This window comes from Bubalus bubalis, chromosome 1, assembly GCF_019923935.1.
Source record: "Bubalus bubalis isolate 160015118507 breed Murrah chromosome 1, NDDB_SH_1, whole genome shotgun sequence".
NCBI lineage: Eukaryota > Metazoa > Chordata > Mammalia > Artiodactyla > Bovidae > Bubalus > Bubalus bubalis.
Window position 1 is genome coordinate 11,157,033 of NC_059157.1, and position 14,752 is coordinate 11,171,784.

The following is a 14,752-nucleotide window of genomic DNA, read 5'->3' on the forward strand; positions in this document are numbered from 1 at the left end:
CTCTTGTTATAGCAAACTAAAAAGCTCTTCACAGCAAAGGATACAGTTAACAAATGAAAAAGCAACATACAGAATGGGAAAAATACTTGCAAATCATATATTTGAGAAGGGGTTAATAACAAAAGTATACTTGGAATTCATGTAAAACTCAATAGCCAAAAAAATCACAAATATTCCACTTACAAAATGGGCAAAATGAGCTGAATAGACATTTTTCTGAAGAAGACATATAATTACCAACAGATACATGAAAAAGTGTTGAACATCACTAATTATCAGGGAAATACGAATAAAAACCACAACAAGATAAAGTCTTACAACTTTTAGAATGGATATTACCAAAAAGATAAACAGGACAAGTATTATCAAGTGTGTGTGTGGAGAAATTGGAACTGCAGTATGCTGTGGAAGAGAGAATATAAGCTGGTACAGCCATTAGGAAAAGCGGTATGGCAGTTTATCAAAAATTAAAAATAGAATACCATATGATCCAGCAGTCTTACCTCTGGGCATATATCAGGAGTAAATTAAGTCAGTATCTCAAAGAAATATATGCATACCTATGTTCTTTGCAGCATAATTCATAATAGACAAGATATGGAAATAACCTGTGTCCATAACAGACAAATGGATAAAGAAAACATGATATATTTATTCAGCTGTGAAAAAGAAGGAAATCTCACCCTACTCACTCCTGCCCTTTCTCAATCCTGCCATTTGTGACAACATGGATAAACACAGAGGACATTTGCAAAGTTAGTTAAGACACAGAAAGATAAATACTGTATAATCTCATTTATATATGAGATTTCAAAAAGAATGTTCATAAGCTTTACTTGACATTTACATATTTGACAACTACAAAACGTGCATTTTTAGTGCACATGGAACATTCACCAAAATAGACCATAGAGTGGATCATAGCAAAACAATAGTTTCAGAGTATGAGAATTATGCAAGTATGTTCTCTGACCATGACTAAATTAAGAAAAGATGAAACTGAAAATATCCAAATATTCAGAAATGAAACAACATACTTCTAAGAAATCCATAATTCTGAGATCAAACTAACACATCAGAACTTGTGAGATGTAGCTAAAGAGATTCATAGAGCAAATATATATCTTTAAATAAATTAGAAAAGATTTAAAAACAATGAGCTAAACTTTCCCCTCAAGAATCCAGGAAATGAGCAAATTTTAAGACATAAATCAATGAAACAGAAAACAAAGATGCATATAGTATCACCATAGTTAGGAATGAAAGAAGGGACATAACTTTAGCTCCTATAGACACTGTAAAGGATATTACGAACAACTTTATGTCAAAAGATTGACCATTAAATGAAAAGGATAAGCTGCTTTAAAATTACCACTTCTGAAAAAAAATCACAATAAATGGAAAGTCTAAACAGTTCTCTGTTAAAGATATTGAATCCATAATTTAAAATCTTCCCACAAAAAAAAATCTAGTTTCATTGATGAATTTTGCCAAATATTTATTGAAAAACTGAACAATTTAATACATAGTTTCAGAAAAAGGAAAATGAGAGATATTTTTCCTAACTCAATTTATCAATCTTTGTATCAAACTCTGATAAGGTATTAATCTTTGCTCCTGAGACCAAAGCCCAAGCTCTCTGGGTCCTTCTGTCTTCTGGGATTCATCCTGTGGGTCACTCAACCGAGGGGCATGAGAAAGGTGGCAAGCAGAATGTGAGGCCTGAGCAAGCACAGTTTACCTTAGCCCTGGTTCTGCAGTTGTGGGGAGGGAGAGGGGGCAAATAGCTGTATTAACTGAGATCTGCATGCAGTCAGCCAAGTCCAGTGAGAAGGACCAGGAGGAGGAACACAGTCCACACACATATCCTTCCCTGAGTAACAGCAGTTGATGCATATCCCCAGCCGCTAGGGGCCTAGGCAATAAACCCAAGTGGGTGGTGGGGAGAGCTGTGGAGAAGAGCTCAGGGAGTCATGGAAGTTCAGATTGACTGTCTTCAGTCAAAGGCCCTGACATGGCAAAATTATGCCTCGGAGTGGGAGAGGAAATAAAAACAGACACTCCTGCAAATTGGTCCATCTTGGTTTATTGTTTTCCATCAGCTGTGACCAGGGAAGAAAAGGTCGAATTTTCATTTCTCAGTGAGACCCCGAGTGATATCCATTGCCTTCTGAAGGAATTGTTAGTTACTGTGGAAGAGAACAAAGACACATGTGCTTCAGTTCAGTCAGTCATTTCAGTCGCTCAGTTGTGTCCGACTCTTTACGACCCCATGAATCGCAGCACACCAGGCCTCCTTGTCCATCACCAACTCCCAGAGTTCACCCAAACTCATGTGCATCGAGTCAGTGATGCCATCCAGCCATCTCATCGTCTGTCATCCCCTTCTCCTCCTGCCCAAAATCCCTCCCAGCATCAGGGTCTTTTCCAATGAATCAACTCTTCCCATGAGGTGGCCAAAGTATTGGAGTTTCAGCCTCAGCATCAGTCCTTCCAATGAACACCCAGGACTAGTCTCCTTTAGGATGGACCGGTTGGATCTCCTTGCAGTCCAAGGGACTCGCAAGAGTGTTCTCTGCTTAGCTACGGATAAACAAGTAAATTACCTTCCACTGAAAAAACATGCAGTTGGCATACTGCCAAATGAAAAATTCATATGGTAAAAAAAAAAGAATTCTAGGAATAAATTTTATAATTATGCTTATGAAATTACTAAACTGTGAGTAACTTATTAGCTAGCAATTGTGATTTCTGGAGAAGCATCATATTTAATGAGAAGTACTTGCAAATGAGAAAATCTAACATTTTTTCCACATACAACAAAATGTTCTTGAATATAACAAGTTAAATCTTTGCATTGTTTTTAGAAATTTAAATACATATCAATTTTACTTTTTCCATATCTTGGAGCCAATCATTTTTTATTTTTTCATATTGTAAACAGTGTTTTGGTTTTGGTACTTGTAAACTCACAGGCCTTAGCATTTTGCCTATAGTACCTAATGGATAAAGTGAGTGACTTAATCATGAATTCATTTAATAAACTAATTTGCATATCATGTATCTTATTAGAGTCAACGACCCAGATAATCATGATGGTGTGATCACTGACCTAGAGCCAGACATCCTGGAATCTGAAGTCAAGTGGGCCTTAGAAAGCATCACTGCGAACAAAGCTAGTGGAGGTGATGGAATTCCAGTGGAGCTATTCCAAATCCTGAAAGATGATGCTGTGAAAGTGCTGCACTCAATAGGCCAGCAAATTTGGAAAACTCAGCAGTGGCCACAGGACTGGAAAAGGTCAGTTTTCATTCCAATCCCAAAGAAAGGCAATGCCAAAGAATGCTCAAACTACCACACAATTGCACTCATCTCACACGCTAGTAAAGGAATGCTCAAAATTCTCCAAGCCAGGCTTCAGCAATATGTGAACCGTGAACTTCCTGATGTTCAAGCTGGTTTTAGAAAAGGCAGAGGAACCAGAGATCAAATTGCCAACATCCGCTGGATCATGGAAAAAGCAAGAGAATTCCAGAAAAACATCTATTTCTGTTTTATTGACTATGCCAAAGCCTTTGACTGTGTGGATCACAATAAACTGTGGAAAATTCTTCAAGAGATGGGAATACCAGACCACCTGATCTGCCTCTTGAGAAACTTGTATGCAGGTCAGGAAGCAACAGTTAGAACTGGACATGGAACAACAGACTGGTTCCAAATAGGAAAAGGAGTTCATCAAGGCTGTATATTGTCACCCTGCTTATTTAACTTATATGCAGAGTACATCATGAGAAACGTTGGACTGGAAGAAACACAAGCTGGAATCAAGATCTCCGGGAGAAATATCAATAACCTCAGATATGCAGATGACACCACCCTTATGGAAGAAAGTGAAGAGGAACTCAAAAGCCTCTTAATGAAAGTGAAAGTGGAGAGTGAAAAAGTTGGCTTAAAGCTCAACATTCAGAAAACGAAGATCATGGCATCCAGTCCCATCACTTCATGGGAAATAGATGGGGAAACAGTGGAAACAGTGTCAGACTTTATTTTGGGGGGCTCCAAAATCACTGCAGATGGTGACTGCAGCCATGAAATTAAAAGACGCTTACTCCTTGGAAGGAAAGTTATGACCAACCTAGATAGCATATTCAAAAGCAGAGACATTACTTTGCCAACAAAGGTTCATCTAGTCAAGGCTATGGTTTTTCCTGTGGTCACGTATAGATGTGAGAGCTGGACTGTGAAGAAGGTTGAGCGCCAAAGAATTGATGCTTTTGAACTGTGGTGTTGGAGAAGACTCTTGAGAGTCCCTTGGACTGTAAGGAGATCCAACCGGTCCATTCTGAAGGAGATCAGCCCTGGGATTTCTTTGGAAGGAATGATGCTAAAGCTGAAACTCCAGTACTTTGGCCACCTCATGTGAAGAGTTGACTCACTGGAAAAGACTCTGATGCTGGGAGGGATTGGGGGCAAGAGGAGAAGGGGACAACAGAGGATGAGATGGCTGGATGGCATCACTGACTCGATGGACGTGAGTCTCAGTGAACTCCAGGAGTTGGTGATGGACAGGGAGGCCTGGTGTGCTGCAATTTATGGGGCCGCAAAGAGTCGGACATGACTGAGCGACTGATCTGATCTGATCTGATCTAATTTCATTTTATCCACAAAAGCAAGTTCCCAACAAACTTATAAGAATTTTATTAAACTGAAGAAAAGAGACTAAAGGTCTTTTAAAAACGATTTAAATACTCAGTAATCAAGGTTAGTAAAGATTAATGCATTATTTTTGGTGAAGTACTTTACCAATTCACCAATAAATATTTCGGAATTAGTTGTGGATTATAAGCCTCATTTTAATTTAAAGCATATTTATTTTAAGAGATAGTTCCTAATATATTTGCCTACTATTAAGTGTTTCACTGCTTTTCTGTGATTTGGATCTAAATAAATTTAAACTTGAGACAATACACTCTGAAAAAAATAGATTGTTACAGCAGTTTCTTGTTTCCCTTCAAATTGCAGTAAAAAAGGAAATATCTGCTACATTTTTAATACTCATTATTATCAAAAGTCAAAACCAAACTCTTGAGCCTCTTTTCTACTTTTATATCCACAGATTTCTTATTTCTGATCCCCCAACCAAAAGAATGAAAGAGTAAAAATATAAGTTGAAAATAAATTAACTGAGTTTAATCAACAGAGAACATAAAATAGGTAGTAAGATTACGGAGAGAATTCAGTGATAAGAGTGGCATAAGTTTACCCTTCCTATCCTTTCCTACCTCTGCTATTTTATATCTTCAAAACTTAAGGGAGATTTTGCTTACTACTCTGACCATGAAACTGCCCTATTTAGCTTAGTAGAAAGTGAAGTGTTAGTCATTCATTCGTGTCTGACTCTGCGACCCCATGGACTGTAGCCCTCCAGGCTCCTCTGTCCATGGGATTCTCCAGGCAAGAATACTGGACTGGGTTAATACAGTTAGTTCTCCCTCAAACCAATAAAGGGATTTGTATATCTGGATTTGTCAGACTACTGTATATATAACCCATCTGATTTCTGGCTTAAAAAATTTTTTTTTCTCCTGGTAGTGTTTACCTGAGGAGTTGGTTCTATCAACATCTCCCACTGGTTTTCAAACTTTTTAAAATAGTGAAAAAAGGAAAACATAATGGGTGCTATAACAGTGAGGCAGAGCAAATATGTCTGCTAGCTTATTAAATTTAACAGAAAGAATAATCCAAGAATGGTTTTTGGTTTATGCTAAACACAAGGACTGGATGAAGCACAAGCTGGAATCAAGATTGCTAGGAGAAATATCAATAACCTCAGATATACAGATGACACCACACTTATAGCAGAAAGAGAAGAAGAACTAAAGAGCCTCTTGATGAAAGTGAAAGAGGAAAGTGAAAAAGTTGGCTTAAAACTCAACATTCAGAAAACTAAGATCATGGCATCTAGTCCTATCACTTCATGTCTAATAGATGGGCAAAAAATGGAAACAGTGACACTTTATTTTGGGGGGCTCCAGAATCACTGCAGATGGTAACTGCAGCTAAGAAATTAAAAGATGCTTGCTCCTTGGAAGAAAAGTCATGACCAACCTAGACAGCATATTAAAAAGCAGAAACATTACTTTGCCAACAAAGGTCCATCTAGTCAAAGCTATGGTTTTTCCAGTAGTCATGTTTGGATGTGAGAGCTGGACTATACAGAAAGCTGAGCACTGAAGAATTGATGCTTTTGAACTGTGGCATTGGAGAAGACTCTTGAGAGTCCCTTGGACTGCAAGGAGATCCAACCAGTCCATCCTAAAGGAAATCAGTCCTGAATATTCATTGGAAGGACTGATGTTGAAGCTGAAACTCCAATACTTTGGCCACCTGATGCGAAGAACTGACTCTTCTGAAAAGACCCTGATGCTGGGAAAGATTGAAGGTGGGAGAAGAAGGGGACGACAGAGGATGAGGTGGTTGGATGACCAACTCAATGAACATGAGTTTGAGTAAGCTCCGGGAGTTAGTGATGGACAGGGAGGCCTGGCATGCTGCAGTCCATGGGACCACAAAGAGTTGGACGCAACTGAGCAACTGAACTGAAACACAAGCTAGACTAATGGGTTAACACTCCAGACCACACACTTCAAATGTGATATATATTGTCCTAGGATGGTGATTATCCCTGTCTTGAATACCACTTCCAGTAGAAGATGACTATGCAAATGACATATTCTACCATGAGAGATAATGTGAGGGGACAGTTGGAGTTATAACGTCAATCATGTGTGTATGTGAAGTTCAAGATGTATGTGATATTCATCCACTACACAAGTATTTAGTGAGCATTTACTTCCTAGGTGCTAACCACAAGTTGGTTAGCAAAGTACGCATGGTCATTATATTCAAGCAATTTCAGAGCTTATTGGCAAAGTAATGCACTAGGGGAGCATCAGTTTGGAAGTATTAGTGTTTGAGCTGCTGCTGCTGCTACTTCTGCTAAGTCGCTTCAGTCATGTCCGACTCTGCGACCCCATAGACGGCAGCCCACCAGGCTCCGCCCTTCCTGGGATTCTCTAGGCAAGAACACTGGAGTGGGTTGCCATTTCCTTCTCCAATGCATCAAAGTGAAAAGTGAAAGTGAAGTCGCTCAGAGGTGTCTCACTCTTCGCAACCCCATGGACTGCAGCCTACCAGGCTCCTCCATCCATGGTATTTTCCAGGCAAGAGTACTGGAGTGGGTTGCCATTGCCTTCTCCAAGAAAGTGAAAGTGAAGTCGCTCAGTAGTGTCCGACTCTTTGGGACCCTGTAGGCTGTAGCCCACCAGGCTCCTCTGTCCATGGGATTCTCTAGGCAAGAGTACTGGAGTGGGTTGCCAGTTCCTTTTCCAGGGAGTGTTTGAGCACTATATTACAGATCTGTCGGTAATGGTGAGAGTGGAGGCAATAAAGAACATCTGCCTTTTTCTTCACACTTAGTTTGGAGGAAGCAATGTCTGTAAAAGAGTAACTATGTTAGGAGACATTATTAAAAAAAAAAAAAGGAACAAAATAAAGGAAATAGAAATGTCAACAGCTTCCTGAATGGAGGGAGTGACGTCATCAGGGAGGATGGAAACTGTCTAATGCAGTGGTGCAGCCTGAAAACCACCTGTGGGTATAAAGTAGATTTTGGAATACCAGTGGATTGAATGTAAATAAAAGAAGACACTTTAAGGGAAATGCCAAGCAGTACAAGTAAATGAAAACTCTATAAGGGAGAAAAGAAGATTAGCAGATCAGTAAATATTTGATGACTTTGGAAGAATCACAAGACCACATAGGAAACTGAAAACTCACGAGAACTCTGTATTAACACAATTGTGGGCTGTTGGATTGGGGTGGGGAGTGTGAAACATGTAGAATTTCAGTTTGTTTATAATAACTGTCTCTTAGATAAACTCCTCTTAAGAGTGGAAATAATTTACTCAGTTGTTCATATTGAGTTTTTGAGTATAAATGTGATCTAAAAATAAATAAATATTTCTCTTTGTGTATTTCATCATAAAACATGCACAAAAAATGCTCCGATTCTGTTAATTTCACAAAATAATTATAAATATCTTGTCTCTCATTAGACTTAACTAGTTTTTCCCTATGTATCAAAAAAGTAGGCAACCAATAAAAATTTAGTAAACTGAAGAAAAGACTAAGTTCATTAATATTCATTCCCAGAATGGAAAATATTAATAAGCTGTTTTTACTACAGTACTTCATCAATTGTAGCTGCTCAAAAATATTAAGCAATTATTTGTTCATTTTCAACTTTGACTTACTTATAAAAAACATTTCCTAAGTCACTTACCTGCTGCGATTTGTTTGGGGACTACTTTCTGACTTCGATCTAAATAAAAATAAAAATGTCTAAAGTTAATACGAAGAAACATGCCTACCTTAAGAATGACAATCAAGCCATTTTATACCTGAACTACTCTAGTTGAAATGTACATATTCCAGTGGGTTATGCTATCATCCCTCACTCCGTGTAGGTGAATTAATATCCTAGAAGAGATGAATTATGTTGACAAGGTTCCAGGATGAGAGAGAGTATGAGAGGGAGAAATGGAGGCAGTTAAAGCGTTATACATACATACGTGTGTGTGTCTGCATATTTGTCTTTATACTTTTGTGTTTGTGGATTTTTTTTTGTCTGGCCGCCTGTGTGCATGTCTGTGGAAAAGCTTAATTAATTAATTCCTTTATTCAACAAACATTTATTGAGCACTTACCATAAACCAAGAACTGTGCTACATGCTGGCTATGCAGTGTGGAGCAAGATAAATATGGCCTTTATCCTTTTGATAACAGTGTAATAAGACATATATCCAATGTGAGGAAAAGGTAACTATGTTTAAGGATCATATGATAACTCCCTGACACTGAGAGGACATACTAATGAAAATCAATTTTTATTTTTAGCTTAGTGAGAGTAACTCATGACTCCATAAGTGTCACTGAAAGGAAAAGATCATAATAATGAAAGAGAGATAAAGGATAAGAAAAGAAGGCATTATAATGGAAGAGGAAGACCTATTCAGAATAAATGAAATTAAATGGCCCTGTTGTACAACCTAGACATCCTACTCTGTACATTTGGGTGTGTCTGGGACAGCAGTATACTTTGGAATCATGAGGGCACAGGAGCGCATTCCAGTATTCTTGCCTGGAGAGTCCCACGGACAGAGGAGCCTGGCAGGCTACAGCCCATAGGGTTGTAAAGAGTTGGGCACCACTGAAGCAGCTGAGCACGCACACGCACACGGACGCAGGTGGAACAACACCATCCCAAACTGCTGGATGTGGAAAACTAAACAGTTATTGTATTATTACACAGACATATCCACCTTTCAGGAAATGGAGGGAGACTTAATTAAAACTACTTTGTAATTGTATGTATGACTGAGTCCCTTTGCTCTTCACTTGAAACTGTCACAATTAATTTTTGGTTAATTAGTTATACCCCAATACAAAATTTAAAAGTTTTTTAAAAACTACTTTGTAATTCTGAAAGGCTATGTAACACACAGAATTATTATTCCCTTTACAACCTTTTTCTTCAGCAAATTTTTCTCAGGTGACCAGGGTAAGCACTCATTCAGTTGTTCAAGAGCATACATATTGGGTTTCTAAAGTCTCCAAATAAAGAAGTGAACTTCTCCATTTATGAGTTAGCACCATAAACATTTCACCAATTATTTACTCCTTTGTTTCCCCAGAATAAATTCCCAAAATACATTAACAAACTGAAGAAAGCATTTATTAAGACAAACACTCACTGGTTATTGGTTAGAAAATACTAAAAGGAATTTGTGTGTGTGTGTGTGCTGTGCTAAGTCGCTGCAGTTGTGTCTGACTCTGCAACCCTATGGACTGTAGCCTCCCAGGCTCCTCTGTCCAAGAAATTCTCCAGGCAAGAATACTGTAGTGGATCGCCATGCTCTCCTCCAGGGGGTATTCCTGACCCAGGGATCAAACCTGTGTCTTTTATGTCTCTTGCACTGGCAGACAGGTTCTTTGTTCACTACTAAAAATATTAAGGGGAAAGAGAACCAACCATCTCTTTTAGAAGCTATATGTGTAGTATACCTTATCAATTGTTGCTGTGCAGTTAATACTTAGCAATTACTTGTTGAATATCAATTTGTTCATCTTAAGAAATCCTTTCTAATTCACTTACCTGACAGTATCTGATTGGCTGCTACTTTCTGATGTGGACCTAAATGAAAGTGAAAAATAATGCTTCAAAGTTAATACTTTAAAAAAAGTGTGCCTCTGTAACCAATGAATGTCAGGCCATTTTGTAACCTACATTAATTCTTTTATACCACTCATCACCACTAATGAATCATTTCAAAAGATTACCAAGTTACAGTCTGCAAATAATAGCATTGCTTTTTATCCATATACCATGTCCATAGAGAACACAAATTTCAAATTCCCAAATAGAAAGAGGAGCAATAAAACTGATTTGTCACTTCTCAGAATATATGCTTGATTCTGATGTGTTACCCACTGGTAAACAAATTACTGCAGGTGGTGATTTAAAACCCTCACTGACTTCTAAACAATTAGGCAGACTGTACTGCCAGGGTAATCTCCACCTCCTATTTGACACATAGAGAAATGGTGTAAAAATAACACAAAATTCTAATGAAAATTTAAGGGAAGGAAGTGATATTTCTAATGATAGTTTGAAAAAGAGGAAATAGAAAGCATAAAAGGTAAACGGGAAAATATTGGGTCAAGTTCCTGATTTTTTACAAAAAGTCTCTACCAGAATACATTATAACAAAATAACAACTCTAAGGCCAATGTATAAATGTAGAGGTTGTGATAGGCAGAATTCTAAAATGGCCTCCTAAGATTCCCATTCCTTGGTTATTTAAATACTCTTCAAAGTACTGCTCTGAAAAGATTTTGCAAATGTAATTAAAGCTCCAAATCTGTTGGCCTTAAAACAGAGAGATCATTTTGGTGGGCCTGACCCAGTCAGGTCAGTGCTTTACAAGTAGAGTTTTCTCTTGCTGGTAGAAGGGAGAAGTTAAGAGACAGTCAAAGCCTTAGGAAGACTTCTATGCCCTTACTTTTTTAAAGGTGAAAGGAGGTACCTGAGTAGCAATGCAGGTGGCCTCTGAAAGAGAGAGAAGGGCCCCAAGCAGACAAGCAACACAGAAAGATAGACCTTAGACCTAAAGCTGCAAGAAATTGGATTTTTCTTACAACCTTTTCCCAGCCTGGCCTTCAGGTCAGCCTTGTGGCAGCCTGGCCTTCAGGTCAGCCTTGTAACAACCCAGTCAAATCCACCTGGATTTCCTACTTACAGAACTTCCACACAGGAAATGAATGTGATTTAAGTTACTAAGTGTATGGTAATTTGTTACACAGCAACAGAAATATAAAAACTAGGTAAAATTCATATTAATCTTAAAGGAGTAAATAAATCAACACACTAACAAAAGATTTATCATCATCAGTAATAAATGCCACACTACACTTACATACCTTTAATTAGTGGAAACAAAATAACTCTCAACATCGAAATTCATACTAAGAAACCAATACAACAAGCAATAATCCTCCAATTAAAAATTTAAAAAAATAAAACCCAGATGTCAGCACACACACAAGAAGTCCATACTACCTAAACCCACATTTGAGAATGAAATAGGCATAATTTTAGGTGGATAAGATAAACAGTTTGCTACACCAAGACTCACTGATGGAAATGTTAAGAGATGTACTTCACCAAAAGGGAGATTGAACATCAAAATATGGAATTAAATTCAAAAAAGAATAATGAGTAAATAAAGTGACAAAAATGTAGTTAAATCTTAGTATGTTTTGATTAAATATCATAATGATTAAATATAATAATAATGATAATACTGACATATTTGTATCAGGTTAAAATTCAGAAGTAACTAAAAACCAAATGATAATACTATGAAAGAGTGAATAAAAGAGTATAAGGTTTAATGGGCTAATATCCATAAATTGTTAGAAGAAGATTATAAGTACTTTTATATCTAAAATTATAACTTTATATTTAAATAATTTAATAAAACACAATATAATAACATAATAATTAAAGAATATCACTAAAAGAATACAACTGGAACACACAATGACCAAATTGATAGAAGGAAAGAAAAAACATTGAAAGCACAATCAATATAATGGAATACAAGAAAGAAAAGAATGGTGCCTATGTCCTTATCCTGGTTTAGCTTAGCAGCTATATATGTAGCCAAGGGAGAATCCATAAATCCCTCAAAACTCAGTCTTTAAAGGGTATAACAAGGGAGCTGAAATGATGATTGAGGACCCTTCTAGCCTAAAATTCTGGGAAAAGGCAGAAAGTAAATAAATGTTCCAATGACCAGATGCATTCATTCAATCAGTGAATATTTATGTACCAGGCAGTGCTTTGAGCATGGAATCAGTGCATGACACAAATTTACTCCTTTTTAATTAAATTTTTAATTAAAATTGTTCAGACCACAAACTTGGAACTGTCTTCTGTCTATAAGATTCTTCTACTGCATCTGCCATGCAATGTGAACAGGAAAACCGAGAAATGATCCAAAAGAGTTCTGGCCACCTTCTTCCCTAAATTACTTTGACTTTAATTCTTGAAAGCGTCTGTGTTTGTTTAAGAGTCTTCAGTACCAGTGTGTTAGAAGACAAGGGAGTGATAATAAATGTGAGTATCAAAATAGAAAAAAAAAGAAAAAGAAAAAGCATGAGAAATAGAAAAAAACAAAACAAAATGGCAGAATTTACTCTAAACATATCAGCAAATATAAGTATATAGACATACTAAATTCAATTACTGAGACACTTGAGGTTACAGATTTTAAAATATCATTGGCAGGCTATTTTCAAGAGACCAAATTAAATAAAAGGTTGAAAGTAAGGGGACTGAAAAGTTATATCAGATAAACTGAAATGTTGGTATGCTGCTGCTGCTCAGTCGTCTCAGTCATGTCTGACTCTGTACAACCCTATGGACTGCAGCCTGCCAGGCTCCTCTATCTGTGGGATTCTCTAGGCAAGAGTACTAGAGTGGGTTGCCATGCCCTCCGCCAGGGGTCTTCCCGACCCAAGGATCGAACCTGGGTCTCCTGCATTGCAGGCAGATTCTTTACCGCTGAGCCACCAGGGAAACCCTGAATGTTGGTAGACCAGTTATAAATCAGTAAGGACTGAATTTATTATTTAAGAAATATTAATGGGGACAATATGCTATCCATTACTGATTAAAAAAAAAAAAACACAGGAAGTAGATATAATTAGTTCTTACCAATTCATAACTACTATAGAAATTTATACATGAGTTTAGTCATGTACAATCTATCAAATATCAAGCATTTGCTTGTTTACCCAAGCTGTACGTGAATATAACCCAAGCTGTGGTTTCTTTGGTAGCTCAGTCAGTAAAGAATCTGCCTGCAATACAGAGACCTGGGTTCAATCCCTGGGACAGGAAGATCCCCTGGAGAAGGAAATGGCAACCCACTCCAGTGTTCTTGCCTGGAAAATCTCATGGACAGAGGAGCCTGGAGGGTTACAGTCAGTGATGTTGCAAGGGTCAGACACAACTGACTAAACCCCACATACATCCTTTTTTCTTTACTAATTATACATATTCTAAATTTTATTAGAGTCAGCCATTTTATTCCTTGTTTCCTCAGAAAAAAATAGTATTTATTTAAATGAATAGAAGACTAATTTACTATAAACTAAATTACATATATTAGTAGCCTGGTTTCCAGAGGATTACTTTACCAACTGTAGCTAGACATTGTGAATTACTAATTCATTCTTAGTTTTCTTTTTTCTTTTTTTTTAATTTTATTTTATTTTTAAACTTTACAATATTTTACTGGTTTTGCCAAATATTGAAATGAATCCACCACAGGTATACATGTGTTCCCCATCCTGAACCCTCCTCCCTCCTCTCTCCCCATACCATCCCTCTGGGTCGTCCCAGTGCACCAGCCCCAAGCATCCAGTATCGTGCATCGAACCTGGACTGGCGACTCATTTCACTTAATTTTCAACATGTGTCTTAAGATGCCTTACAGTTTACCTCCCTGGTGACATTTCTGTGAGTGTCACCTTCTGACCTGGACATTAAACGAATGGAAAATAGTGTCCAAAATTAGTCGTAAGAGAGCCTGTCAACTGCATAAATAAAAGTCAGGCCATTTTATAAGCTGTATTATCTCTTTTACAAGATTAGTTACCAAAAAAGAAAACAATGTGCAAGGTCACTAAACAGAGATGCAAATAAGTAAACATTCTTATATACCTGCATACCTCATCCATAAAAAGTATATTTCAAACCTGCAATGAGGACATTATCAAGAAGGCACAGATTTGATTTTTCTTTATCACTTCTGAACACAGAATATAGGTTTGATCCTGAATGCCTGATTCTGACCTTTATACCCCAACTTTTAACTTTTTATTCATTGATAAAGAAATGTTACATTTTATAAGGTAAAATCCATACGGACTTCTAGACAATCTGACAGACTGAACTAGTGGGAAAATTTCCCTTTCCATTCCTCATAGAGGAGGTCTGAAAAAAAATAGCATGAACAGTTAACACATAACTGAGGTTAATAAGAAAAGAATTCTGTTGGTGCTAGTAAAAACGAAGAAACAGAGAGTTCAAAGAGTAAACAAGAGCTAAAAGTGAATGACT

General features: G+C 37.3%; 1 protein-coding gene across 1 annotated transcript in view; it reads right to left on the reverse strand.

Moving 5' to 3' along the window:
* Positions 1 to 1,572: 1,572 nt before the first annotated feature.
* The window catches only part of ADAM32 (ADAM metallopeptidase domain 32), a 176,570-nt gene continuing 163,390 nt past the window's right edge, over positions 1,573 to 14,752 (reverse strand). The window contains exons 20-22 of the mRNA XM_025278234.3: positions 10,217 to 10,255; positions 8,345 to 8,383; positions 1,573 to 2,189 (exon numbers count right to left, since the gene is read on the reverse strand). Coding sequence (XP_025134019.3) covers positions 2,183 to 2,189; positions 8,345 to 8,383; positions 10,217 to 10,255 — 85 coding nt within the window. The 3' untranslated portion in view covers positions 1,573 to 2,182. The remainder of the gene's footprint in view (positions 2,190 to 8,344; positions 8,384 to 10,216; positions 10,256 to 14,752) is intronic.